The sequence below is a fragment of the Mycothermus thermophilus genome (genome assembly GCF_041956435.1).
Source record: "Mycothermus thermophilus strain CBS 625.91 unplaced genomic scaffold VTJ04scaffold_5, whole genome shotgun sequence".
NCBI classification, from domain to species: Eukaryota; Fungi; Ascomycota; class Sordariomycetes; order Sordariales; family Chaetomiaceae; genus Mycothermus; species Mycothermus thermophilus.
In genome coordinates this window covers 1,954,193-1,980,866 of record NW_027191431.1, presented here as the reverse complement: position 1 = coordinate 1,980,866, position 26,674 = coordinate 1,954,193, and the positions used below count along the sequence as shown (strand labels likewise).

Here is a 26,674-nt window from a genome sequence, read left to right as displayed (position 1 = left end):
TGGAGATCGGGTTTGTTGCTTGGATGAAAAGATGGGATGATAAGGAAGAGGAGTGGAGGGGCCGGTTTGTCAGCGCTCGTCCTCTGGGCGGGAGTTTTGCTTGAGTCGTCTGATGAGGGCTGGTCTGGAGCAGTTGTCACCTTGAGGTCCTAGACAGCACTGCATCACATCTAGCCTAGGTGTAAGCATATCACAACACCATTCATTCACGAACCATGCCGGTGGCCAGAGCAAATAGGCAAATAGGTAGTCAATCACACCTTGTCTGTCTACACTTCGTCCCCTTTCTGCTCGCTGTCCAAAACAAAAGCACGTACGTACAATTCCTAGCAACTATCAACGCCTCCCCCTTTCCTTAATCCCCAACCGCACCGGATTATCAACAGAGAGAGAAAAAAAGGAGTGGACAGATAGAGAGAGAGATAGAGACAAGGAGAAAGAGAGGGAGAGAGAGAGAGAGAGAGAGAAGAAAAGGAAACAAAAAAACGGCAAATTCCCGCACGCAAACGTCCACTTCCATAGTCTAAAGCGTTCAGCAAAACCAACAGAGTGAGGAAAAAACGCAAAGTAGCAGTGCCAAACGATGCAAGACGCCCGTAAAAACGATCCCTCCTCCCGGCCTGGAAGCCCAGGGACATCACCAAAGCAGCAGCAGACTGTAACTTGAGAATGCCCTCGCCTCCTCTGGTATGTCCCCAAACCAGTCAGGCCGATGCCCATCCAGCTATCCCGCGGAGAAAACAGATAGGATGCGCAAGTGAACAACACCACGGAACACGAAATGAAAAGAAACAAACAGCCATCCCCGCTTCCCTTTGCATTACAAACGCCCATGGCTCCGGGCCATGCTGTATGTACGGATAATGATGGATGGTAGTGCCTCGACGGTCCTGCTCCAGCAGCCGGGCTTTTTCTTGGCGGAGGAACTCGGTTGCAGTATTCCATGTACTCCGGAATCCGTCGAGGCGAGTATGGATAAAAGACAAAGGGAAATAGACGAGGCCTGAGAGAGAACAAAACAACAATAAACAGGCCGTGTAAGCGGTGGATGTGGCGAACGGAGGAAGGATCCGAGAAAGTGACGCCTGCAACCAACAACTTTGGAAGAAATTCGTCTCGTCGTGAACTGATTTGGGAGTAGGAAAATGGCGGTCGGATGTGGTGGTGTCCAGCTGGTTCGGATGGGTGATCGTCCAAACTGGAGCTCGGGAGGATGGCCGATTGGCGGTTCCAGATGTCGAGAAGCAAGAGGGCCCATTACATGACGATGCAGCATGCGCAACCTCCCTTCTTCTTCCCTGAGTCCTCCTCCGGAGGCTCCGGCACCCGTACGACCTGCATCGATGGCCGGCTCGGGGCCACAGGCGTTCTCGGGCTCGGAAGCGCGCTGGCGGCCGGGGGGTCCGCGATCTTGGGCATGGTCGAATACGACGAGTTTGCCCTCCCGGCAAGCGTTGGGCTCTTGGTCTCTGACCTCAGCGGCCACTCCTGCTGCTGCTGCTGCTGCTGCTGCTGCTGCTCCTCCTCCTGCTTGGGCTCCTCCTTTTCCTGCTTTTCTTCCTCTTGTTTCTCCTCCTCCTGTTTCTCCTGGGACACGGACGCTGGGGGTTTGAGGAAGCCCTCGTCGGTGAGCGGCCTAAACTCCTTGTCATAAACGTTCCCAAACTTGCCCTCCCTCTCCCACTTCTCCTGCTGTAACCGCTTAGCCACAGTGGGCAGAAGTTGCTGGTCGGGAGGAAGGCGAGGGTCCGGACGATACGCCGAAACCATCCATGGCGGTTCGCCCTCCATCGGCTTGGAGTGGCTGATGGAGAACTCGCGCTCGCCAGACCTGGTGGACGGACGGGTCCCGCTGCTCGACGAGTCCTTGCTTGGACCGCCTCGCGTCTTGGGTCGTCCGGCTCCGCCGTTGGCCGGCTTGGGTTTCTTCGCCGCGGTCGTCGTCGCCGCGGATTTCTTCTGGGAGGATTCGGGCCGCTTGGCCGACTGAGACGTGGACTGCTGCGTTGTGGTTGTGCTCGTCGACTTGGAGGTCGCCAGGGAATTGCCGACGCTCCCGCTCCGCGAACGCTGCTTGGAGTACGCGATGGTATCCTCGTTACTGGGATTACTGGGACTGCCGTCTCGTTTACGCACAAGCGGGGTATCCCTCTCGAGATGCTCGCTCGGTATCGGGACGGGGCTTTGCTTCGCGACCGGTATTCGCGACTTGCCGTTGCCGTGGGATATCGAGTGCGCATCGGTCTCTTCCAAGATCTCCTCGGGACGCCTGAGATCCCAGCTGGGAATGTCGATGGTTTTGGTGTCGATGGACGCTGCGTTGGAGTTCTTCCTCGACCGGGAGACGGTGTACTCGGACCCGCCGATCGACCGGGCAGAGCTGTTGGCCTTGTCATGGCTCTGATCGCGCCGGGGCCTGTTCTGGCTCTTGGACCTGGTTCTGTCTCGGGGCTTGGGAAGAATGATGCCGGCGGCCTGGAGCTCTTCGTTCTCGATCCTGGCGAGCTTGTCTCGGTGAATCCACTTGGAGTTCTCGTCGCTGTCCGAGTCGTACGAGCCGCCGTAGCCTTTCCGGTGGGAATCGTCGGCCCGCTCGCCGTACGAGTTTTCGTAATCAATACTGGATTGTTTTCTCCTTCCTTTGCGCTCTTCGTAGATTCCGTTCACCCTCGCGTTGGTATCGGCGTATTGGTCGTCGTCGCTGTAGTGTCGGGTCGCGGTGTTGCCATTCTGAGAGGTGAGCGGTTGGCGACCGTACGAGTCGTCATCGTCGACTCCGTCATGAAGCTGCAGGGCAGAGTCAGCACGAGAAACCAGGGCGCTCAGTTCGCCGGTTGGTACCCACCCCAGTGTGGTTCAACCCGTCGTCCCACACGTAGCCGGATGACGCGACGCCGCCCGTCGTGTGTGCCGGCATGGTTGCGAGGTTACGAAGTCGCGATCCACGAGAGGAATCCGTTCGTGTTTCGGCGCGTCGCTGGTGATGCTTGAGGCTGCCGGGTCAGGCCAGCCTCCAGCGGGCCAAGGTCGGCCGACGGTTCGTCAAATGGCCGCCAGAGCCGGTATCGAAACTCGCATTCACGAACAGAGACAAGTTCGGAGGCTTCGGATGGGCGTGGATTTCGGGATCGGGCGCGAGAAAAAGGTGGTCGGAGAAGGGAAACGATGGTGATGGAAAGGAAACGACTGGGCGAATCAAGGGGTCGGTGTACGGGTGAAGTCGGTGATGGTATCGCAGGGGTACGTACAGAGAGGCTGGCGATGATGGTCTGTCGATGGTGTCTAGAATCTCGGGTCCGGGGAAGATGAGCGAGTGAAATCAGGACGAGATGAGCAGTTCTGGCACCGTCGAGACCAGCATAGACGACGACAACCCTAATGACAGGCCATGAGGAGCGTAGGCATGACAGAAGAGGGGCCGGAGATCCAAGACAGAGAGCGCACTATTCCCCTACGCCGTACGTCTCGGAGGAGGCTGCATGCACTCTCCTCTTTCTGTCGGGACCTGGGCCAGGCGTGTGGGCGGCTTGGTTGCAGATGGGAAACAAAAAAGTCCAACCATCCACAAACAAAACCAAGCCTGGGATTCCTGGGGTTCCTGAGTGTCAGAGTGCCTGGAGTCGGCTCTCCTCCTATGAAAATGAAGCGCTTGCCTGGCGAGCTTCGAGAAAGGCGTTGCGGTTCTCGCTGGTTGGGATCCGTAGGGGGGATCCGTACGACGGGGTTCTCCTGCTGGGGAGCGATGGGCCCTGACCGGGGTCACAGCTCCATTTAATTTGACTACCCGCTCTGATTGGCCCGCCGCCTGTGGCCCGTGTGCCCTCGCAAGGATTTGTGGTTCCATTCGCTCATTGGCCTTCCAACACCAAGCATTTCCATTTTGGGGACATCAAAGGCTTCACTTCCTGGTTCGTCGGTTCATTCGCCTTCGTCATGCGAGGGAAAAACAAACTTCGGATGCTGAAGTGGACGAACGGCGAGTCCGGATGCTGACGGTTTTCGACGGCCTTTGACTTTCCTGAGGACCGACACCGTGCTTTTTTGTCTAGTCCGGCAACCATGTCTCGTCCAACGCGGCGGACGAGGATCGTCTGCATCAGCGACACTCACAACACGACCGTCAAGTTGCCCAAGGGCGATGTCTTGATCCATGCCGGCGATCTCACGAACCAGGGCAGCTACTCAGAGGTAAGTCAAGTATTTCGTCGTCGCTCATCTCCAAACTCACCGACCCCAGCTCTCCAAGGCGGTGCAGTGGCTCGAGAAGGCCGACTTCGAGGCCAAGATTGTCATTGCAGGTATCACCACACCCATGGCCATCAAATCGTGACAGCTCAAACAGCGGGAGGACACAGGGAACCACGACATCACCTTGGACTCGGCCTTCTACGCCGAGCATGGCTTAACCTTCCACAACAAGATCCCTCAAGATCCAGCCAAATGCCGTACCCTGCTGACCGAGAGCCGCACCATCACCTACCTCGAGCACGGCAGCGTCACGGTCCGCCTCCGACGCCCCGACGGGCCCAGGACCGAGTTCACCGTGTTCGGGTCTCCGTACAGCCCGCAATATGGAACGTGGGCGTTCATGTACCCTCGCGCGGACGCGGGGGAGCTGGCGACAGCTGCCGATGAGGGAAACACGAGCACAAAGGTCACGGCACGTCCTACAGCGGCGGCCTTGTGGTCTGCTATCCCCGCCACCACTGACATCCTCATCACCCACACCCCGCCGGCGATGCACTGCGACTCGTCCCTCGGCTGTCCCCAACTCGGCCGGGCGCTCGCTCGAGTCCGGCCCCGGTTGCATGTGTGTGGACATGTCCACCAGGCCCGCGGCGCCGAGCGCGTCATGTGGGACGTTGACGGTGCGAACGGTGGTGGCGTCGAGGAGGTGCCAGGAATCCTGTCCCGCGAGGTCTGGCAGGACCCCAACCCCGATCCGACATCCGCGAAGATTAGTCTGGTGGACTTGACCGGTCGGAAGGGCAGTCGGCCACTTGCGTTTCAAGAGGAACCCGTGGAGATGACGGTCGTGGCCGAGGAGCCGCCGGGGATGGGAGCGGGCTCGGAGCAGAGTGGGTTGGACGCCGCAACAGCGTCTCAGGTCGTGGAAGGGGTTGGGCCTCGAAGCAAGGAGACGGAGGCCACAGAGATGAGTGTCTCAGAGTCGAAGTCCGATGACCTTCTCCCTCGCGATGCTTCTGTGGCGTCTGTGCCGGGCTGTTCCGAGTCTATGATGAGATGGCCAGATAGGTTGGGCCGGCGTGAGACGTGTGTGGTTAACGCGGCAATCATGTCCACAAGCTGGCCTCACTTTGGCGCTGGCAAGCAGCGGAATAAGCCCATCGTTGTGGATATTGATTTACCGGTGTGGGAGTGATGAGGAGCGGTCAAGCCTTGGCCTGTGGTGAAGGCTTGTCGTGGATTTGGCTTTCCCTGCTGCATGTATGTGCAGTCGCGACATTGGCTATGGCATGGTGGTCATCGTATGAAGCAGAGGTTTGGCGGAGTCCTGTGGATTCTGCCTGTGTCCTGCCATCCTCAAAGACAAGTTTCACAGCCCGGACTTGGATACATGTCTGTCACCCCGGTGCTGTCCGTGAAACGTGTGGCTCCCAAGGCATATCTCTAACCGCCTACAAGATCATCATCTAGAGCACGGTGGGCCAATATGGCTTCACCGGTTCTCATGGCACCAGACGTGGAGTTTGGATCTCCCCGGGGAGCATACCTAGTGTCTGGACCTCACCATGCCAGCATACAGAGTCAGTCGACTACAACATGCCCAAGACCGTCGGGCTGATACTCAACACCAAACCCGACCGGGCCGAGTCAAGCGCCATCCGCGACGCAAAATCCAGTCGGTCAAGCCCGAACCCTAATACCTCAGTCCTCGCCGGGGAATTTTTCGCAGCCACAATCGAACGTCGAAGAAAAAAAAATACTTCCAGAAGCAAGATGCGACTCCAGCACCAGGGCGTTGGTTCAACCCCAGGTGCTTCACCGCCACATGCTGCTGCTGATGCTGCTCTGCTGCTGGTGCCGTCATCCTCCACCGCCATCCGCTTCGCGCCGATATGCAGCAGCGGGCCTGCACGCATCAGCGGCTTGCGTGACCCTGGAGGGCTCCGCCTGTCAAACCATGGAAATGCTCCGCCGTCAGTCTACGTTTCACCTATGTAGTACAGGAGTGTGTACGCCGTGTGCTATGTCGTACGCTTGCGGCGGTGGTGTGAACGGGAACTTCGAATTCACATTTTGGTGGAGGGTTTGCTCTCCGTCTCTGTGCTCCGTCATACGTAGTAGAGCTGGTTTCTCAGCACCCGAATTGGGCGCCTGCATGGCCTACGAGGATAGTACTACGCGGATGACCTTCCAGCGTGAAGTCTACAACACCTGCTGTTTGCGTTCTCCCCAGCGGGCCGAATGTTTACTCCCCAAGAAGGCAGTTGGGTGGCTAAGATGGTTGTTGGTCAGCAACCCAGGAATCAAACAGGATTCTGCTCCCCTAGCTGGTTCAGCTCCTCCTTGATCCTACAGAATGGATTCTTTTCTTCGTCCCTCACTGGTCTAAAGCATGTGGACATGTAACACGGACATGCGGATGGACAGAGCCGACGCACAATTCTGCGCTCGACCCGCTGGATCCGCGGCGGCCGCACGGTATCATCCTTGGGCACCAGCACCAGCAGAACATACGGAGTACCTCTGTAGGTATGTAGCTACGTACATACCTCTCTCTACCAAGGTCCCCATTCACCTGATCAGCGTTCCTGTGCATGCGCACCATGATCAACCCGTGATCCGTGATACCCGCGTGCGCGGCGCTTCTTCCCCTTTTGCCTCCGCGGAGCCTCTTTTATGCTTGGGGCCTCGGGTTCTGGACCTGGTGGCACTGTGACGGCTTAGAGCTCTGCTTAATACCAAATCTGGAAATACCCGCGTTTATACCTTTGGCCGGGAATGGCATGGTATCGCAAGAAGCGCCCCGTGTCCGCGTGAAGCTGATGAAAATGAGGGGTACTGAGTACCAAAAGGCCAATGAATGTGTGACGGTCGTTTGGCGGGGTAAATGCTTGGACGTTATGTTTGTGAATGTTTCCGGGTCTCCTGAGCACCGCAGAGCGCGGGGGTGGAGCCTGAAGCTATGCCCATATGCCCCCATCGGAACGACGATCTCGTTATAGGAAAGTGGGTGAGGTGGGGGAGATGTAACCACCTGCTTTCTCAGACTCCCAGCAACTGTTCTGGCGATATTCATGCAGACATCTCAAGTTGTCTTGATGCTACGGCCAAGTTCAGCCGGCGTCGCGTGGGCGTGGGGATTCACTCAGGACCTATACATCTCTCACGTGGGCTTTTAAATCAAAAGCTTTGCTTGGTTCCTTGGATGGTCGTCTGGGGTCTGGGGTGGTGGACACGCGACGTCCGTCATGCTCGGAACCTGGAATCGGACTACTATAGATCTCGCAGCAAAGGAGCTAAGGCATGATGCCATTCGGTCACGAGTCTCCTGGATGCTAGCTTCCCTGGACTACATCCTAGGATCCTCATGAGAGGGTGGTCAGCTGCGGACCGTTGGCAAGCGCCCTTCCACTGTCAAGCACGAGGCTGACAGGCTTATGGACCTAGCCGTTACACCCCGCACCGAGCATTCCGTCCAACAGGCAGGTCACGAACCTTTCACCATTCATGACCTTGCCCGCCCCGTTGTGGCTTGCGTTGACATGGGCGTTGAACGTGGTAGCGAGTGGGTTAGCAGCGGGCTGATCCGTGCAAGGACGGATGGACGGCGGGAAGAAGGCAGAAGGGGCTGAGGTGATGATGCTGCGTCGGGCGTGATCGCGATCTGGATTTGGTTGGCGTCTGGCCAGGGCAGTCAAGCTGGCAGGTGATGAAGGCGTTGCCCCGCTTCCCCGCTGTCTTGGACGGCCTGGCCTGACCTGGCCTGGGGAGTTCAGCTTTGGATGTCTGAGGGGAGGGGAGGGTCTATCGATTGGTTATAGCTTTTTGAGAATTATGGCCGGTTTTATGGCCTGGATCTATTTCTCACAGCCAGAGTGTCGGTTATGTGAACATGAGCACTCGGTACAAGACACACGCTGCGCGAAATCTCCCTTCCGCCCTGCATTGAACATGCGAGAAGCCGCAACAACCGGAACGGGTCATCTCTTGGACAGTGAGAGGACCATGAGCGGGGCCAAAGGAGGAGATGATTCGATAGATCCATCATCTCTCAGACAAGCGCACGCACCGCACTAGCCGGGTCTCAGGAGTATGTATAGAGGACCAGTCCAGCGATGGCGAATGGCTTCCGCATGTCGGTCCGTCTGTGATGAACGGTTCTCGTTGGTTGTTACACTGGAGCAGTGGGGGGTAGGATGGAGGAGAGTCACAACAGAGGGGGAGTCCAATGAGAACCACGACATGCACCCTTATTGCAGCAGCCAAATCATATTCGTCGTTCTACTCGAGGTATCCATCTGTCCATTGGAAACCTGCGTCTTCTTGAACGAATCCCCATCTTTTTCTCCTCTCTTATGCTGCTGCTAACGTTACCTGACTTGGTTGTGAACCCGAACAACCGCCCAATCACAAAATCGTGAGCGCGTGGATCGCATGCTGGATGCATCCTCTCTGGGGAATTATCACTTGGATTGGACATCAGAAGAACGCGGCGAGCGACCAGGCTCGGAGCTAGTGTTTTTCCAGCACAATGTATGCTTGGCACAGACAACCCCGCTCGTCCAATGGTGGCTCGGGCTGGCGTTGGGTACATACGTAGCCGCAAGACTGCCGGGCTCAGGTGAGCTGCGTGGATTTTTGCGGAGAGAGACGGATGAGGATCTCTTGAGCACGAGGCTTTCTTGCTTGAAATGCTTCCAAGATATCGGAATCATCCGTGACCAACCTTCAGTGACCGGCTCGGCCTAAGATGTATCCCCTTCGGCGTTGGTCGATCAAGAGGTCACCAGCACAAGCGTTATGTGTCTGTACCTGCTTCTGACGGGGAATGGGAGGGTGACAGAAGCCTCTCAGTGGACGGTTGACGGATGCCACGCCGCGCTCATGTGTTCAGGCTCCGGGCGAGGCTTTCTGGCCTCTGAGGATACATCCGACCAGCACGGTTTGTACTCGGAGAATGCTTCGCATCATCCTTGCGGCTATGGATGTTTCCAACCTAGGTTATGAAACATAACTCCCGACGTGAGCTCTGCTTCAACAGTCCCGGATGTTCGCTCTGGGTTGAAGAAATATTACCTAAAAACCCCACGATGCAAAGAGAATCCCACTCTGCGGTAGCGGCACATATGCCGGGAATTCTGACGAGTGGTCCGTCGACACATCCAACGCATCCCATCGCCCAGTCTCGATGCACCAATCTGGTTCAAGACGGAGTTTATCGCCGGCATCATCGGGCGCGCGACTGGTGCTGTATTGAACACCCAGTCGGGGCTGATTGGACGGGCATTCCCAACTTCGCCCGATCTATCGGTCCGCAAGCCCTGCCCATCGGGATAGCCTCGAAAGGGAAGACGAAGAAACGCCTGAATCGCGGCGGGCGGTTCGACCGAAATCAACACCATCCATCGCGGGCGCGAGCTCGCTGCAGGTCATCACGGCCCGGGGAACCCAAGCACGCAACACCACCAAATGCTCGACAAGTTGCCTCGCATCGGCCTGCGCGTCTATGTTGGCCGCTCTGTACTGGCGCCGAGAGCATCCGGACCTTGGGGGACAAGACTTGGGACATCACAAAACCCATTGTGTTCTCTTTTGCTTGGACCATTGCAGAGCAGATGACGTTCCGATGAGTAAAACACGAACTGGGAAGCCCCGGGCGGGAGTATCCGATGGTGCCAGCTTGTAGACATGGAAAACCCATCTTGCATTTCCAAAATGGATTCCGGGGATCAGACGAGAGAATATGGAGATGGGATGAACGCGTGATCGAAGCACCTGACACTGACGTTGTAAGTGCAGAGCTCAAACTGGAGAACCTGAATAAGTGTAGGTTAAGGCCGGCTATCCGTGCAGCCAGCGCACCACACAAACAGACAACGATTGTGCGTTGGCATCACCACACGAGGTGAATGCGAATCCTCACATGTCCTTGTCCAGGTGATTCAGCCTAGCTGGGCCCGAGTCTACGGTTCTGACCCTGGGATCTGGTCATCCGCCGTGCTGGGACTCGAAGGGCCTGGTGTTTGCCTCTGATGAGGTCTCCGACAACCCATTCATCGGTCCATTGGAAAGGTTTTCCTCGAAGAAGACGTTTGTTGCTGGGTAAGGCCGCAGAATATGCACCTTCACCGCCGATTGTCTCGTCGGGATGGAGCTTGAAACGCATTGCTGCCCCGCCAACCAGTTTGTGTTGTTGTCCCGCATTGTTCGGAGCCTTGCTTTGACCTTGGCCTCGACCCGGGAAACCTACTCCAGAACTGGCATCAAGGCTCACGAAAGTGCTGGAAGAACCAAGGGATCAATGGGCGACGATGACGGTCAATATGAGGCCAGGAAGGCGACCGAAGGACAGGCTGTCGGTGTGAGAGAACGGCACTTTGTTCGCCTCCACAGCCACCACCGGCCAACGCCCAGCCACGGCCCGGGTCAGCGGCTTCGTCGACTTCCGGAGTGGCACAGCTGCGGCGCCCCAAATCCCCCGAACCAAGGCAGCAGTGCTCTGAGGTCATGGACTCAAAATTCCCTGGAGTTGCTGTGACTGTGACGGATGAGGTTGGAACGCCATGCCCCTTGAGAACGCGTCTCCCACGTTGCCACGGATGGCAACTCGGTGGACCTCGGATGTGGCTTGCCCATGTGTTGTTTGTTGCCGAAGGCCGCGTGGGCGGCCGCTGGCTAACGTTGCTTTCGCTGTGCTGTGCTTGCTTGTCCCCTGCCCGCGATCTTTTGCCCGGGTGATTGATGGTCACGGAGGGATTGTTTGGGCCAATGTTTCGTCGCCAAAAGACATGATGGATGTGTCTTGATGTGTCAAAACACAAGGACAGGGTTGGGCCTTCCAGAGGCAGCTAGCTGAGGCGAACATGCTATACCGGACACGCCTTGTGGCTGGGCCACCGTCACCGGGCCTCAGCTGTACTTACACGAACCCGCACTCGTCGTGTTTCCCGTATTGCGACAAGCGCTGGAATGAATCACCGATGACGGAAGCTGAGCACTTCGTAAGTACCTCGCACCTGGCAGCGCTGAGGGCCAACCTTGGAAGGGCCCAGTGGAAGGTGACAGAAGGAAAGAGTCCCTCTGCACTCCCTCTGCACCTGTGAGGAGATGCCGTAAGCCAACCGGAACAGGAGGAGAAACCCATCGGTGGGCCAATCAACGGCTCCGAGGAACGCTCTTCTCTCCACAACCTCCCGCGACCACGCAGTGGGACCCACTCCGGTGCCCCCGTCCGGGACCCACCGAAACTGCCCCTCCCCTCTCGAACGGGCCAATCGCCGCCGCCCCCCTCTCTTGAGAGCGATGGCAACTTCTTCCCCTTTCTGGCTCCGGGGATTCCCAGCGTGAGCCCCACCGCCCTGCTGCCACTTACGGTGCCATCGGCCCCCCCCCTGCTTTTGACGATTCGACCCCCTCACCCGCTGAAGCGGGAGGGTCCAGCGGGTTGGCCCTCTGCCCGCTCACGCTGCCCGAAGAACAAACCTAGATCTCCAACGGATCCCGCCATCCCATCCATTTTCCTCTCGTGCTCTCTTCCTGACCTGAGAGCACGGGTGATCCGCCGCCCTCTTTTCCCACTGCTCACTCAACCTCACACCACAAACATCCCCAATCCACCACATCTCGGGTTTGGCCGGCAGCTTCCTTTGGGCTGGTCCTGACCGTTTTTGTTTTCTCTTCTTCTCCCTCCTCGACAGACCATCGCTTGTTGCCGAGGAGAAACGGCCGTGCCGCCATTCTAGCTTCAGAGATCACGACGGCAACGACGGTTGCTTGGTGCTAGGGGGGCCAGTCTCGCTACTCCACACCAACAGACGACGTGTTCCCATATACCGTCCGGATCCCTCTACGTTTTCCTATCCCTTCTCTTCCCCGCCTGGACCCTATATCCATCTGCCACCTACGCTGCGTGTTCTCTTTCCATCGTCTCTGCCGCCGGCCCAGTGTCGAGCATTTTTGATTCTTGGCCGTATTCGCCTCCTCGCATAACATCGCCTTCGCCGTCCGAGCCGAGCCACCGTGACGCCTCCGGCCCCAATCGGTAGCAGTCCCGACAGGAAACGTAGACTGTTGCTGCCTCTACGGTTGCCACCGACCACGACGACGACGACGACGACGACGGATATTTAGTACATCACCTCCATCAACACTACCCTCTTCGATCGTTCACCCTACATACACCCTAGTGCTGGCACTCGACGAACCTCGTGTTCAACCAACCAACCCACTCCACCTCCGTCCAACACTATGACCAGCACTCTCCCGCCGGACCCATGGAAAGCACTCGGCGTCGAGAGAACTGCAGATAAGGCCGAGATCCGCTCGGCCTACAAGAAACTTGTGCTCAAGTGCCATCCCGACAAGATCCAGGATCCCGAGCTCAAGGCCCAAAAGGCCGACGAGTTCCAAAAGGTTCAACAAGCCTACGAGCTGCTCAACGACGATGTCGAGCGGGCAAAGTACGAGGCCAAGCTCCGCCAGGCCGAACAGCGTGCCAAGCTCCAGGAGGTGAAGACGTCACCCCCCAACATCTCGGTCCCTCGCAGCTCTTCCAAGTACTCGACCACCACCTTTGAGGTGCCGGAACGCCCCAAGTACAAGACCTCGTCATCGAGCGAGAAGCTGTACGCCACCTACACCACCCACAAGCGCTCCCAGGAGGAGATTCCCTCGGTCCGCATTCCCCCCGTCTACGAGGAGCCTCCGGAAAAGTCGCCTTCCCGGCCCGCCAGCTACGAGAAATCGTCGCGGCGGGAAGAGGAGAGGCGTGAGCGCGAGCGCGAAGAGCGTCGGCGCAGGAAGGAAGAGGAGGCTCTCAAGGAGCGGGAGCGCGAGCTGGAGCGCGAGAAGGAGAAGGAGAAGGAGCGCAAAGCCGAGAAGAAGCGTTTGGAAAAGGAGCGTGAGCGTGAGCGGGAGCGGGAAAAGGAGCGGGAACGCGAAAAGGAGAAGGAACGCCGTCGCGCCGAGGAGAAGCGTCGCCCGTATCTCGAGGAGTACGACAAGTCCATCGACGAGGACGAAAAGTACGCCAAGTCCGAGAAGAAGCGGTCGTCGACCAAGAAGCACGACGAGACCCGCGAGCGCGAGCGCGACCGGGAACGCGACCGGGACCGCCGCGAGCGGGACAAGTCGAGCTCACGTCGGGCGAAATCCCCGCACGTCTCGGGCGTCGACAAGCACCAGGAACTCTTCGAGGCTGCCGCCGGCTACCTCGCCAGCGCCGGCAGCTCCCTGCCTTCCCAGGCCGCATCGTTCTGGCTGTCGCAGAGCCCCAAGGACCGCGACCCGCCGGCCGCCCCGACACCGCCGCCCGTGGAGCTCGACGACGACGCGATCCGGCATTCGCGCCGTCGCTTCTCCAACGAGGCCGCCCGGTCCAAGGAGAAGCTCAAGCACTACAACGTGGTGGATGCCTCTCCTCCCAAGTCGGGAACGATTCCCTCCTTCACGCGGTCCCAGACCGAGCCGTACAGCCCGATGCCCAGCGTGCCGCCTCTCGCCCGCAACGCGACCTGGGCTCCGAGCACCACGTCCCTGGGCACCGACTACGGCTACGACACGTTTGAATTCTCCGACGAGGAGCGCGACCGCGAGCGCCGCCGCAGCGGTCGTCGCGGGTCTCATCGTGCCCGGTCTCCCTCGGCCCATCGGTACAAGAGCTCCTCCAAGGTTGATCCTTCAATCTACGTCTATGGCGAGTCTCCCACCTCGAGGCGCACTTACACCGCCGCCGACGTGCTCGACGCCCATTATTCGCAGTCTCCCCCGTACCGCGAGGCCACCACCCACGGGTTCCGCGTCAAGGAGTCCAGGAAGTATGGGCCCGACGACGTCTCGTGGGCCCAGTACGGCAAGCCCGTCTATTACACGCCCGCTGGCGACGGCACTTATGTGCCTGTGGCGTGAGCTTGCGGTCTTTCTTCCATTGGGGATTTGGTTTTCATCTCTAGTGGGGGGTATATGAATGCTCATGATCATGCCATGAAATCCCAGATTGGGGATGAGATATGATGACCTTTGCCATTTTCTGGTTCGCATTCCGGAGTTTTGGGTTTTGGTGTTTGGAGTTTTTGGCTTGTTTCCTTTCATTTCGCTCTCGTCTTTTATGGATGAGAGCTATCATGACAAGCGAATCACGTTCCAGTCGTGTGTGTTTCCGGGGAGAGGAGCTTAACTGGGACTTTGGTCATGGGCATTGGGAGCGGGTGGTCGGTCGGTTGGGACGGGTAGCATGGACTGGTTGGTTGGGTTGGGCTGGTGTCTGATGACCGGAACGGGACATGACGAGGGTAAGGGTTTATTGGCATGGGTTGATTGGGTGTTCTCGGATGACCGAGGTCCTTTTGGGGGCGGAGCTGGCTGGCTTTGGTTTGGGCTATGCTATGGCCCCGGCTGGCAAGTAAAGTCCTGGCAAGGCTTGCCGGTGGCGCCGTGACCATCGTCGCGGCTTGCTTTGGCCAGACGTTCATGTACGCGTACGCACACGGAGACGTGGTGAACGACGGGGACCGGTGGGAGTATCAGGACATGGACGGGCATGTGGGAGAGAGAGAGACGGAGAGGGGGATACGAGGCAATGACCTTTTCTTTTCTCTATCATCTTGGGATGAGAGAGCATCATGGATCATGATTCTATGGATCTAGCTACCTTATTTAACGGGTCGTCTTCTCTCTCTTACTTGCTTGGGCATTTGCTGCTTGTGCTGTCGTGTTCTTGTTGGCGCGTTTCCTCTCTCCTATGAATCGCTTGGGCTTTGATCTCTTTCGTCGCCTCCTTCGGCCGGTTTGCTTACAATCAATACCTGCCAACTCACGGACCTTGCTTGTTCTACAAGCCCGGACTTGACACCTCTGTCCTTGTCCTTCGTAGTTGACCTCAAATCAATGAAATTAAGCTCGGTAACGGACAGGCGTTTCCGGAACACCAAATAAATGATCATGAAAAAAAAAAGACCCGAAGGACCGGAGCCATGGAAACCGTGTGGGATCTGAGCTACCCCACATCTGGATTTCCCGTATCCTTCCAAGCAACATCCGAAATCGAAAACATTCGATTTACTGAGTAGGTCATTGAGATAATATGGCCAGGCCTCTGGTCCTACCCGGCGCGAGTCTGATGAAGAGAATCATCATCAGAGCTCGTGAAGGGACTCAAGCCCAGGGTTACCGGCCATGACGATACTAGTTTAGTCCACCGAACATCGGACCGAACATCATGAGGGAGTTCGTTCTCAGGAGATCAGCAGGCGACTCTACTGAATCTCAATCAGAGAATCCTAGGAATTCGTCCTCGAAATCGCCGTCTGCTCGCGGAGAATGTGGCTCGGCTCTTTCTTGTGACTCATCCTCTAGGTTGGCGTCCGCCCCTGCATTAGAGTCAATTGACACTCTCTCGGAGGCTCGAACACGCGATGTGCCGCGAGACCGGTGGACCAAGCTCATGACTTGCTTGTTCCCACCAACCTCCACACCGCTAGAGTCTTCGTCGCTCAAATTTCTGTCGGCACCAATCAGATGGCAAGGCCGATGTTCCAAAAGACAAGTCCAATATCCACCAATGATCAACCTCCGATGTCTTTCTGTGACATCGTCGTGGTGCCAAAAGTGGATGAGAATGCCGTCCGAAGGCGGGATATCAAATTTTTGACGGGAAGCAGCATAAAGTTGTCTTCGTCCAAAAACCCAATCGCGGCACATGTTCAAATAAAACCTTCTTGTCCATGTGGCGACCGTCGTGTTGTCCTTGGGTTCGGCGTCCCGTTGACTGTTCATGAAATGGCTAGAGTCCTTGCAGTAATGTTGACAGGGTTGGTATGACGGCCTTCCGGTGACCTTGAGTCCATCCAGAGCTTCGATGACCACCTCGACCTCTTGGACGCGAAGTAAGAACAGTGTCTCCTGCTTATCGCGATCAGGGTCATTCTCAATGGGGCCGTCAGCTTCGACGAGCTGCTCTAGCACTTCGCCGAGACTGCGGATTTCGGGATCATTCACGCGAGTCTTGTCATACAGTGAGCTGCAAAACTGGCTCATCGACTCATACGTCGCCAGCTGTTCGTAATGCTCCATCTCCTGATTTGTTACCTTGATGGCCGCCAGTGGCTTGATGTGGCCAGGTAACCGCAAGTAAACTGCACATTGCAGTATGTACCGCACGATGGAGACATCGTCCTTTCAGATCGGATGGCAGAGAAGCTTCCTCAACGCAGCACACATGTCGTGGGAGGGATAGGGAAGGAGGTAGGGTATGCTTTTGACCTTGATCTCGCAGTAACGGGGATCATTTTTCAGCCCGTATGTGAATAGGTCGTAGAGGTAGCACCCGTACCGCATGAGCATCAGCTTCCAGAGAGGGCGCAGATTGGTGTGTTTGCTGACATAGGCCTGGAGAATGGACTCGTCGCCTTGAGTCCAGAACGTCTGCTTAAGAAGCGCTTCGTCAGCTCCTGTCCAGCACGGTAGGTCAAAGGCCGTGTAGATCATCGACTCTGCCTCGTCCCGCGATATGATGTGCCAAGGGCCATCCCAGCTTCCTGCATAAGTTATATCTGCATTGCCATCCCCAGCGTCTTCAGTCGGTGATTCATGTACAGGACCAGACTGTGTTGTCCGCCTCTTCGGAGGGGGTGCTGGTCGCTCTGCTCGCCGTGAATCCTTCCTCGGTCGACCTCGTTTTCCGGGCACCTTGAGCGTCGGTGGCTCTGCTGGCGTCGGTTTCCTCAGCCGCCCTCGTGGTCGGCGCTCTGCGGGTTGTTGGGCTCTCGACTCCTCTTCGGCTTGAAACTGTGCTGCTGTCTTCGGCCGCCGTCGCTTTCGGATGGCCAAATGGTTATGTCCCTCGTTGTTAAATGCACACAAATCGATTGATAAAAATTTGACACTTCGTCGTTGCTTATTGTGTTGTCGGTTTGATGGGTCATTTTTGTGTTGTTCATGGGAGAGATTTGGCAGGACGTGTTGAGTTTATCAGGAGGCGCAGCAAAGACAGGGCCCACGTTTGTCCCACCTGCCGCTTCCACGAATCGGCGTTTGGTGTCTCGACGCATCAGGCAAGTGGGCCAAAGAGAGCCCCACACTGCAAGGTGGGGCTGCGATCTGTGGGTGTGGCTGCTGCCGGGACGACTGACACGACACCAGTTATAAAAAAATAATAATACTAATAAAAAAAGGAAAAACAAGGAAACAGTCACTGTCTATGCCAGTATTAATCTGTCTTCACGCAAGACGTTAAGGTGTTCAGTTATTTGGACAGTGATGGGAACCCATGATGTACCTGCCAATTTTTGGTGACCAGGATGAGCAACGTTGCCAGACTCAGGCAACTGGAAAAGAGCCAGGTGCCAAGAACAAGCAAAAGCCTGAGGAAAGAATGACCATTTTCAAGTAATGCAGTAAGATGGAAGTTGGCCTCAATAAACAAACAAAAAAGGACGCGAGTGCGGTTCAATCAGTACCTAGGTAGGGCCAAAGCCCACAGTTTGCAACGCAACAGGGCAAGAGCTCTCACTCATTCCAAAAATCTCACGACTCGACTTTTGACCTGTCCTTTTCCTTTTTTCAGATCGACGTCAACCAACATGGACAACAACAATATCAGCAACGATTGGCGACATTGCCAATATCGCTACAATCAAGGACACCAGCAACGTCGCCACCGACAAGTCGAAGCTGATCGCCGCCATCAAGCTGCCGACCTGCGATTTGGAGTTCCCGGATCACAGGTTGTTGCACCGAATGCATCAGCGGTGTATTTCATCAACAGTGCCTCTCATGGGGAGCCGATTCCAATGATCCCTAGAGTCACGGAGCCGCGAGCCCGAACCCCAGAATCAAGCATCATCGCCCCCAATGCGCAAGTGGTTTATAACTTCACTGGTAACTACCACAGTATCGGGGCTCTGGTGACGCCACTCCAGCAAGCCCCACACAGGCCGTCACAAATCTCGTCTTCCATGCCGACCGAGACGACCGTGTCTGAGGATTCCTTGCCGATACCACAAATCTCAAGAAGGGAACGGAGAAGACGGGCGTTGCTCGACAGACTCAGACAACAAGGCCGCCTCGTGTGTGTCAACTGTGACAGAGTGGGACACGGGATCGATCAGTGTGTCCAGCCCCGGTCAGATGGACATGTTCACGGATGCCCGGTTTGCAATGGGCAGCATCGATATGATGAATGTTTGTTCCGCAGACCAGGCCAGGACTTTTACTGGTTTGTCGAGACGCGGGGTCGGTGTCCTCGGCTCTTCGTTGAGTACCTTCACCCCATCGTCTTGTGGGAGGCACATGGACGCCCAAACATTGACCTTCCGTGGACGGTTAATTTCGGCATGCGTGTTGCGGCCGGTGAATGACCCGATGGGTTTGACCCTAATGCGTTTCGGTACTCGGTCAACCCGGCAAACGATCTTCTGTTCCTCCCGGTTGATCCTGCAGCTCGGCCACCGCATTACCTGAACAGGTCCAGCCATCGACATGGCAATGAACAGGGCCAACACAGGGGCCCAGGAGCATCGGCGCCACAAAGTATGTCAAGGAATGCCAATGTGCCCGAGGAGCCCGGTCTTCCAGTTCCGCCAGAGTTTATGGCAAGCCCAGTTCTACCTCAGGCCAGGACAGATCGGAGTGTTTTGCCGGTTCTGCCTGAGTTCTTGAGGTCTCCCAGCCCAGAACCAGATGCTTGATCCCATCGGATCAATCTTAGACCTTTAGGTGCAAACCCACACACCGTCGTAAACCTGGGACCCCTGGCGGCAAGCCCTAGGCGTTTACAGAGGACACCGCATGTCAGGCCCAGCACTGATACGTGAGAGCGAAAAAATGTCGAGGAGAGGGGAGAGCCTTGAGCACCGGACACCGGAACCACCATAGAGGTGCGATTGTGATGGGTTTTACTGTGGGACTATAAAGGTTCTGGGGGCGCTATCAAGACGACAGGGAAACTGACATGCTGATTATGGCCAGGAGAGTTTTGGACGGATCAGCGGTCTGCAGGACGGAGGAGTTTGCTAATGATCAGTTGTTCTGTACCTAATCTTGTTACCTGACGTGTGATGTAAAAAGCCATGTACTGGACAAAGAGGAGACCAAGGAACTGAAAATGTTCACCTTTGAGAAGCACCGCCTGAGAGCCCGAGGCTCGAGATACTTCACCATGACGTCAACCCAGAGCAGTGACGCGAGGTACCCTTCTTTGGGTCACCATGGGATGTGTAACTCATCGTTAATGAGATATGATCTGAGTACAATTCACGATGAAGTACCATAACCCATACCCATTACCTCACCCAACTCACTACAGTGTATCCATGAACACCCACCCCCGTCAAGGGTACAAAAATGACCATCCAAGGATTAGCTTCCAACCCAACTGACCATGCCCAACACTCCGCTCACCCACACACCCATCAAGCACCCTCCATCTTGACATCACGATCCGGCTTAGGCGCCTTGTCCAGGTGTTTCAACAGGTAACTCCGCTTGAAGTACTCGTTGGGATGGACGATAGTCTCGAGCTGGGCAGCCGTCAGGATACCCTCCTCCTTGGCGCGCTTAAGCTCCGCCTTGTGGACGTGTTCAAAGACGCTGTCAAAGCCCGTTAGCTTCCGATTCAACCTCATGAATCCCAAAGACAACTCACCGGTTACAAGCAATATGATACCGCTGCGCCTCCGTATCCTCCTTGACTCCCTTCAACACCGCCGGGTCCGTCACCCCCGTGGCCCGCAGCAGTGTGGTCAGATTCTCAATCGTAAAGTGCCTGTACGGGCACCCGTGCGCCTCGCCGGGGCCAGGCGCATGCTCGGTCAAGATCTTTTGGCAGCCAAACGGACTGTAACCCCCGCTGCGGCGATTTGCATCGCCGCCCACATCGCCGTAGCAGTGGCGCACGTTGTAGCGGTACTCCTTGTTGAAGGTGTCGTCGCTGACGGCACGGAAACCGGTGCGCCAGAAGATGAGCGCCTCCTCCAGGCTCAGGCCGATGCCCTTGAGGAAGAGGGTGTACTGCAGGCGGCCAAAGTGCTTGAGCTTGCCGTCGCGGCGGAGGGTGCGGTGGACGTGGCTCATGCAGAGCGGGAAGTGCTGGGAGAGGTTGTCAATGTTGCGCGCGGTGATCTCGGCGCCGTCGATGGGCGCGCCGTTGCCGCTGGCGTAGCCCGAGTCGGGGGCGATGAAGTTCTTGGAGAGGTGGTCGAGGATGGGGGAGAGGCGGTCGTCCTCGTCGAGGTTGGGCAGGGCGCGGGCAGTGAGCTGGGAGGTGTTAGCTGGGTTGCGAAGTTAGAAGATCGGGATTCTCACCTCCAGCGCCTCCTCCAATCGCTTCGTAAACGCATTCATCACCATACTCTGCTGCTCCCTCCCGGGAACATACGCCTTGCCGCCGCGAAGATACACCCTCCTTGACTCCACCAAATCCGGCACGCGGATCCAGTCCACCTTGCACCAGTCCTCCTCCATCACGCGGTCCCTCGCGTTCTTGCCGCCAAGAGCGGCGGCCAGCTGCGGGGCAAGCTCGCGCTTCTCCTCGTCATACACGGGCTCCCAGTCGAGGTTGAGGGTGCGGACGAAGGCGGCCCGCTCCCGCGAGTCGTCGGTCTGGAACCGCAGGCGGAACAGCATGGTCTCGACGCGGGCGAAGCGGCGGCGCAGGTCCTCGGTCCGGGCAAACGCCAGACGCAGGATAAAGTGGCTGTAGTGGTCCTTCTGGCGCTGCGAGTGCAGCTGCGAGTGGTTCGAGCTGGTGGAATCGAGGGGCAGGTACTTGTCGAGCAGCGGCTTCATGTGCGCGGCCGTCTCGGCGGGGGTTTTGTTGCGGAACGAGCAGGCCTCGAGTTCGGCGAGGACTGGGAGACGGGATCGTTAGCGGATGGTAGACAAGGCGGCTGGACCGTTACGCACCCCGTAACCTGTCAATGGCCCATTGCTCAAACTCCTCGAGGGTGATGTCGGCGGTGGGGGGTGTCGAGTAGAAGTTCAAGCGGTGAGGGTATTGGGTTTCCTGATATGCCGGTTCGGCGAACTGCTTCTTGCGGTGGTCGAGGTCATTTCGCCTCTTTGCCTCGATGCGGTTCATGGTGGTTGCTGTTCTCGGGTTTGCGGGCCCGAGTCTCCCGATGGTGTTTGTGTGTTGTCAGGGGCAGCCGTTGGTGTTGATGGGCCTTTTGTGGTGGAGGACGTGTCGCGGGAGACGCGCCGAGACGCGAGGCCTGTGTTAATTGGTTCAGCCGTAAATGGGTAGACGCGTTCGACCAACCCTAACCCTCTTTATCGCCACCTCAGGTCTTCAACCATCCCCTTTTTCAGAGGCTTCATGGACCACAAAATCATGGCAGATTTTGAAGATGACCAGGTAGTGTGTGGCCAGGTATCGGGTATAGAGAGCCTCTTATCGGTACACTGCATAGTCATCCTCTATCACAAACCGCTCACTCCTCTCCTGTGCCAGGAGCGCCTGGCTCTGCCTCCTTCATATACCCCTGCAGCTTCCAGATCATCATCTGTAGCTTCACCGTCGCCTGTCTGCCCAGATGAAACAGCGACCCCTCGCGGAACAGCTTGCTCTGCTCCCGCAGCCTCGCCAAATGCTCCTCCCCCAGAATTACCCTCAGATTATGCACCGCCAACACCCTGCTAAACTTCACGTCGGGAACATCCATCTTGGACAACCTCGGCGGCACATACTCCTCACTTTGTCTCCCGTCCACCGGCCCCAGGTACAGCACGCATCCCCTATGCCTCTGCCTTAGCGCATCATCCCACTTCCCCAGCTTCACCACATACTCGCGGCCGTCCTCCACCACAAGGCGCGCAAAGTGCGTCAACCCCTCAACCACCCGGCGGCGCATCACCTCTAATATGTAGGAATCCATGTCCAGCCGCCACTGAGCGGCATTGAGCGCAGGCGTCAGACGGTTGCCACCGTGTTCGCTCCGTCGGCCGAGGCTCTTCCAGCCCTTGAGATATGGTGATTTCGGGACCAGCATCTCTTGGAAGAGAGGCTGGTAGGAGAGGGTATAGGCGCTTGGGCCTCGAGGAGGGATGGGTTTGGGTGGGAGTTGTGCTTCGTTAGAGTCAGATGGCTCTTCTGCCTCGACATCCTCATCCGCCTCTGTTTCTGCCTCTGCTGCTGAGCCTTCAGCAGACACGGCATTCGCCGGAACCTTGGACTCGAGCCCGGTGGGAACAAACCATGGCTCGCCGGTCTCCGGATGGGCCATGAGGTTAAAGGGCTGGAGGAAGAATTTGGGCAGGACGGTGTTGGTTATGCCGCATCGCCGTACCGGCGTGGCGAGAGCAAGGGCTGTCACAAACGTCAGATCGACGTAAACCTAGGTCGTGCCCTGACAACATACCATAGGGGTTTCGCCTCAGGTGCCTTTGAAATTTTGTGGGCTTGTGCTCTGTGCGGACCGGTTTGGGCTTGGTGAATTTGGACCTGGCCTCATGGAAGGTCGGGTCCATGAGCGGGGATATGGGAAGGTCACCGACGGCGGTCTTGACCGTCTTGGTTTCGGGGTCGACGGGGACATTTCGATAGTTCTCGTCAGGGATGGGAGGAATGTCGTTTTGGGGCTTTTGGGGTGGTTTGTCTTGATGGATGACATCGTCGCTGCTGAAAGCACGGAAAGGAGTCAATGGTATATGGTTACGACCCTGACGGACCGTAAAAAGCCCCGGCCTGCCACATCTTCTGCCGATGGCCTGCATGACGGCGTTTCATATGGGGATGGTGTTGAAGTTGAGGGACAGAGAATAATGGCGACAAGATTTGTGCCAAGACATGGACAAGTAGACAGGACGGGCCGGATACCCTGCTGCCGCTTATTCACCAAGTGAGGGGACAATAACTGAGAGGATATAGCCAAGCAAATTGCCCATGGCGTAACTTGAAATATCACATCTTTGGGTTCTCATGTCAAGAGGTGTTGAGGTTGAGGTGGGATGTGGAGCCCGAGCTTGAATGTCTTGGCATCGGAGCTTCGTCGCAAGATCCACCTCCAAAGAACCACCCGCTGCTCCTCATCACCACCACAACAACCGACTCCTCCAACCATCCCATTCACCATGATCGCGCGACCAGGTCTTCGGCTCCTCAGGATAGGGGCGACGCAGATTCGCGCCTTCTCCAGCCATGGCGCATCACGATTCCGCGGTCCCATCCCGCCAGTCTCTACCATCCCGATGCCCTACATCACCGAAGTCACTGTACATCTTCCCACTTCCTCCGTTCTCCATGGGCCCTGACTGACCGACTAGGCCGGCGGATGGCGAACATGTGAGTTTACATGACCGACAATGCGCTGAACCGTCACAATTGGCGCTAACCGCGACCTCAAGCCGACATCTTCTCCAAACTGCTCCAGGTACGCCTCCTCCATCCCGTCCCCGAATCCCCAGCGCGTGCTGACGCCAACAGGAACGGATAGTATGCCTCAACGGCCCAATCGATGATACCGTCTCTGCCTCGGTCGTTTCCCAGCTGCTATGGCTCGAGTCGGACAACCCGGACAAACCCATCACCATGTACATCAACTCGCCCGGCGGTGTGGTCACCGACGGGCTGGCCATCTACGACACCATGACCTACATCAAGTCGCCCGTCTCGACCGTGTGCGTAGGCAGCGCGGCATCCATGGCTGCCATTCTGCTCCTCGGCGGCGAACCTGGAAAACGCTACTCGCTCCCGCACAGCTCCATCATGGTGCATCAGCCCCTCGGCGGCACGCGGGGCCAGGCGACCGACATCATGATCTATGCGTCGCAGATCCAGCGGACGCGCGAGCAGATCAACAAGATTGTGCAGCACCACCTCAACAAGTCGTTCGGGTTCGAAAAGTTCGACATGCAGGCGATTAACGACATGATGGAGCGCGACAAGTACCTGACGGCCGAGGAGGCCAAGGAGGTTGGCATCATCGACCATATTCTACACCGCAGGGAGTCCAAGGACGATAAACAGCCCGCAGCTGGAGACGGGAAGGTGAAGCTGTGAGCTGCTTTGTCGACAGGCCATCGACAGAAGGGCGTCCAACGGGAGGGACGCCGAGGCCGGCTCGCGTTTCGATTTGAGAGCGAGCGCGAGACACAGACTGGGGGATGCATGTGTCTCCTACGGAGTGCTGTCCATGGGGATGTTGGCTTTAGGACAAACGCAGTCTGGAGAGCAGAGAAGCCAAATTTACAGATACGAAGCTCAATCAGCAAGATGTAACGTCGGACCTCTAGCCGTTGTCCAACGTCTCCAGCGTCTCCATCGCGATCTCTTGGAGCATCTTGTCAAAGTTGGCAGCCAATCGCGGAGCACGCATTTAGGATGCAACCGCTGCGGGGATCTCGCGGGGACCCCTGTCTTTGTCCCTGTGACTTGGAGTCACACATTATTTTAGCTCCGACTTCGCCCAAAAGTCAATTGAGTGCCCAAACTTGGGAACAAGCTCCAAGTCCAACCAGTTTTTTGACTTCTTGCCGAAGTCAATTGAGCCGTTTTCGCGGTGTCGTATTCCGGCACAAGTGCTTCATTGCTTCTTGTGGCCAATTGATTGTTTCCCATCCTGGTTTTCTGAGCTCTGACCTCATCCAAGCCTGTCCGTCCTCCTCCACCTGCCGTCACCAATGCTGTCGTCGTCACTTTTGCGCGCGAGCGCCCCTCGGGCCCTGGCCGCCGGCCGGGCTCTTCCCCTGAGGACCCATGCGTATGTTGGCCCAGTGAATATCGTCCGCGATTCTCGAGACTGATTCCTCCGCCAGCCGCCTCCTCTCTACCACCCCCCGCCGCTATGCCGAAGAAAAGAAGCTCAACAAGGTCTCGGCCACCATCACGCAACCCAAGTCGCAGGGCGCCTCGCAGGCCATGCTCTACGCCACCGGCCTCACCGAGGAGGACATGAACAAGCCGCAGGTCGGCATCTCGTCGGTCTGGTACGAGGGCAACCCGTGCAACATGCACCTGCTCAATCTCTCGGCCATCGTTCGCGATAGCGTGGCCAAGGCCGGCCTCGTGCCCATGCGCTTCAACACCATCGGCGTGTCGGACGGCATTAGCATGGGCACGACGGGCATGCGCTACAGCCTGCAGAGCCGCGAGATCATCGCCGACAGCATCGAGACCGTCATGCAGGGCCAGTGGTACGACGCCAACATCTCGCTCCCCGGCTGCGACAAGAACATGCCCGGCGTGCTCATCGCCATGGGCCGCGTCAACCGTCCCAGCATCATGGTCTACGGCGGCACCATCAAGCCCGGCTGCAGCAGCAAGGGCGAGCCCCTCGACATCGTCAGCGCCTTCCAGGCCTACGGCCAGTACATCGCCGGCGATATTAGCGAGGAGCAGCGCGTCGACATCATCCGCCACGCCTGCCCCGGCGGCGGCGCCTGCGGCGGCATGTACACGGCCAACACCATGGCCTCGGCCATCGAGACCCTCGGCATGACCCTCCCCGGCAGCAGTAGCTTCCCGGCCGAGGACCCGCGCAAGCGCGCCGAGTGCGAGAGCGTGGGCGAGGCCATCAAGAACCTGCTGCGCGAAGACATCCGGCCCAGCGACATCCTGACGCGGCAGGCGTTCGAGAACGCCATGGTGGTGGTCAGCGTGCTGGGCGGCAGCACCAACGCCGTGCTGCACCTGATCGCCATCGCCGACTCGGTCGGTATCAAGCTCACCATTGACGACTTCCAGGCCGTCTCGGACAAGACCCCGCTGCTGGCCGACCTTAAGCCCTCGGGCAAGTACGTCATGGAGGACCTGTGCAAGATTGGCGGCACCCCGGCGCTGCTCAAGTTCCTGCTGAAGGAGGGCCTCATCGACGGCTCGGGCGTCACCGTCACCGGCAAGACCATGAAGCAGAACGTTTCCGACCTCCCCGACTTCCCCGCCGACCAGCCCATCATCCGCCCCCTGAGCAACCCGCTCAAGCCGACCGGCCACATCCAGATCCTCCGCGGGTCGCTGGCCCCCGGCGGCTCCGTCGGCAAGATCACCGGCAAGGAAGGCCTCCGGTTCGAGGGCAGCGCCAAGGTGTACGACTACGAGGACGCCTTCATCGAGGCGCTCGAGCGCGGCGAGATCAAGAAGGGCGAGAAGACGGTGGTGGTGATCCGGTACGAAGGCCCCAAGGGCGGCCCGGGCATGCCCGAGATGCTCAAACCCAGCTCGGCCATCATGGGCTACGGCCTGGGCAAGGACGTGGCGCTCATCACGGACGGCCGGTTTTCGGGCGGCAGCCACGGGTTTTTGATCGGCCACATTGTGCCCGAGGCCATGGAGGGCGGCCCGATCGCGCTGGTCAAGGACGGCGACAAGATTATCATTGACGCCGAGAAGCGGACGCTGGACCTGGTGGTGCCCGAGGAGGAGCTCGCGCGCCGGAGGAAGGAGTGGAAGGCGCCCGAGCCGAGGGCGAAGAAGGGCACGCTGAGGAAGTATGCGGCGCTGGTGAGCGATGCGAGCCACGGGTGCGTGACGGACAGGGCGTAGGGAAGATGGAGA

General features: G+C 57.7%; 10 protein-coding genes across 10 annotated transcripts; 5 read left to right on the top strand and 5 right to left on the bottom strand.

Moving 5' to 3' along the window:
* Window positions 1-1,257: 1,257 nt before the first annotated feature.
* Window positions 1,258-2,917, bottom strand: VTJ04DRAFT_7773 (uncharacterized protein; the record flags this gene model as incomplete). The annotated part of the gene is made up of 2 exons (XM_069366137.1): window positions 1,258-2,787; window positions 2,846-2,917. The coding sequence occupies 2 exons, from the start codon at window positions 2,915-2,917 to the stop codon at window positions 1,258-1,260; spliced, it is 1,602 nt and encodes a 533-aa protein (XP_069217102.1).
* An 84-nt stretch (window positions 2,918-3,001) lies between these two features.
* Window positions 3,002-3,361, bottom strand: VTJ04DRAFT_7772 (uncharacterized protein; the record flags this gene model as incomplete). The annotated part of the gene is made up of 2 exons (XM_069366136.1): window positions 3,002-3,269; window positions 3,327-3,361. The coding sequence occupies 2 exons, from the start codon at window positions 3,359-3,361 to the stop codon at window positions 3,002-3,004; spliced, it is 303 nt and encodes a 100-aa protein (XP_069217101.1).
* Window positions 3,362-4,059: 698 nt separating this feature from the next.
* On the top strand, window positions 4,060-5,383 carry VTJ04DRAFT_7771 (uncharacterized protein; the record flags this gene model as incomplete). Its single annotated transcript, XM_069366135.1, has 3 exons — window positions 4,060-4,188; window positions 4,247-4,298; window positions 4,356-5,383. The coding sequence occupies 3 exons, from the start codon at window positions 4,060-4,062 to the stop codon at window positions 5,381-5,383; spliced, it is 1,209 nt and encodes a 402-aa protein (XP_069217100.1).
* Window positions 5,384-5,784: 401 nt separating this feature from the next.
* Window positions 5,785-6,186, top strand: VTJ04DRAFT_7770 (uncharacterized protein; the record flags this gene model as incomplete). Its single annotated transcript, XM_069366134.1, has 2 exons — window positions 5,785-5,863; window positions 5,999-6,186. 2 exons carry the CDS (start codon window positions 5,785-5,787, stop codon window positions 6,184-6,186), a joined length of 267 nt encoding a protein of 88 aa, XP_069217099.1.
* A 6,249-nt stretch (window positions 6,187-12,435) lies between these two features.
* VTJ04DRAFT_7769 (uncharacterized protein) lies at window positions 12,436-14,094 on the top strand (the record flags this gene model as incomplete). The annotated part of the gene is made up of 1 exon (XM_069366132.1): window positions 12,436-14,094. One exon carries the CDS (start codon window positions 12,436-12,438, stop codon window positions 14,092-14,094), a length of 1,659 nt encoding a protein of 552 aa, XP_069217098.1.
* A 40-nt stretch (window positions 14,095-14,134) lies between these two features.
* VTJ04DRAFT_7768 (uncharacterized protein) lies at window positions 14,135-14,627 on the bottom strand (the record flags this gene model as incomplete). Its single annotated transcript, XM_069366131.1, has 2 exons — window positions 14,135-14,270; window positions 14,326-14,627. 2 exons carry the CDS (start codon window positions 14,625-14,627, stop codon window positions 14,135-14,137), a joined length of 438 nt encoding a protein of 145 aa, XP_069217097.1.
* Window positions 14,628-19,595: 4,968 nt separating this feature from the next.
* On the bottom strand, window positions 19,596-21,262 carry VTJ04DRAFT_7767 (uncharacterized protein; the record flags this gene model as incomplete). The annotated part of the gene is made up of 4 exons (XM_069366130.1): window positions 19,596-19,773; window positions 19,829-20,439; window positions 20,488-21,032; window positions 21,088-21,262. 4 exons carry the CDS (start codon window positions 21,260-21,262, stop codon window positions 19,596-19,598), a joined length of 1,509 nt encoding a protein of 502 aa, XP_069217096.1.
* A 352-nt stretch (window positions 21,263-21,614) lies between these two features.
* On the bottom strand, window positions 21,615-22,896 carry VTJ04DRAFT_7766 (uncharacterized protein; the record flags this gene model as incomplete). Its single annotated transcript, XM_069366129.1, has 2 exons — window positions 21,615-22,489; window positions 22,542-22,896. 2 exons carry the CDS (start codon window positions 22,894-22,896, stop codon window positions 21,615-21,617), a joined length of 1,230 nt encoding a protein of 409 aa, XP_069217095.1.
* A 357-nt stretch (window positions 22,897-23,253) lies between these two features.
* VTJ04DRAFT_7765 (uncharacterized protein) lies at window positions 23,254-24,181 on the top strand (the record flags this gene model as incomplete). The annotated part of the gene is made up of 4 exons (XM_069366128.1): window positions 23,254-23,394; window positions 23,446-23,464; window positions 23,527-23,552; window positions 23,606-24,181. 4 exons carry the CDS (start codon window positions 23,254-23,256, stop codon window positions 24,179-24,181), a joined length of 762 nt encoding a protein of 253 aa, XP_069217094.1.
* Window positions 24,182-24,801: 620 nt separating this feature from the next.
* Window positions 24,802-26,662, top strand: VTJ04DRAFT_7764 (uncharacterized protein; the record flags this gene model as incomplete). Its single annotated transcript, XM_069366127.1, has 2 exons — window positions 24,802-24,881; window positions 24,937-26,662. The coding sequence occupies 2 exons, from the start codon at window positions 24,802-24,804 to the stop codon at window positions 26,660-26,662; spliced, it is 1,806 nt and encodes a 601-aa protein (XP_069217093.1).
* Between the last annotated feature and the right edge of the window lie 12 nt (window positions 26,663-26,674).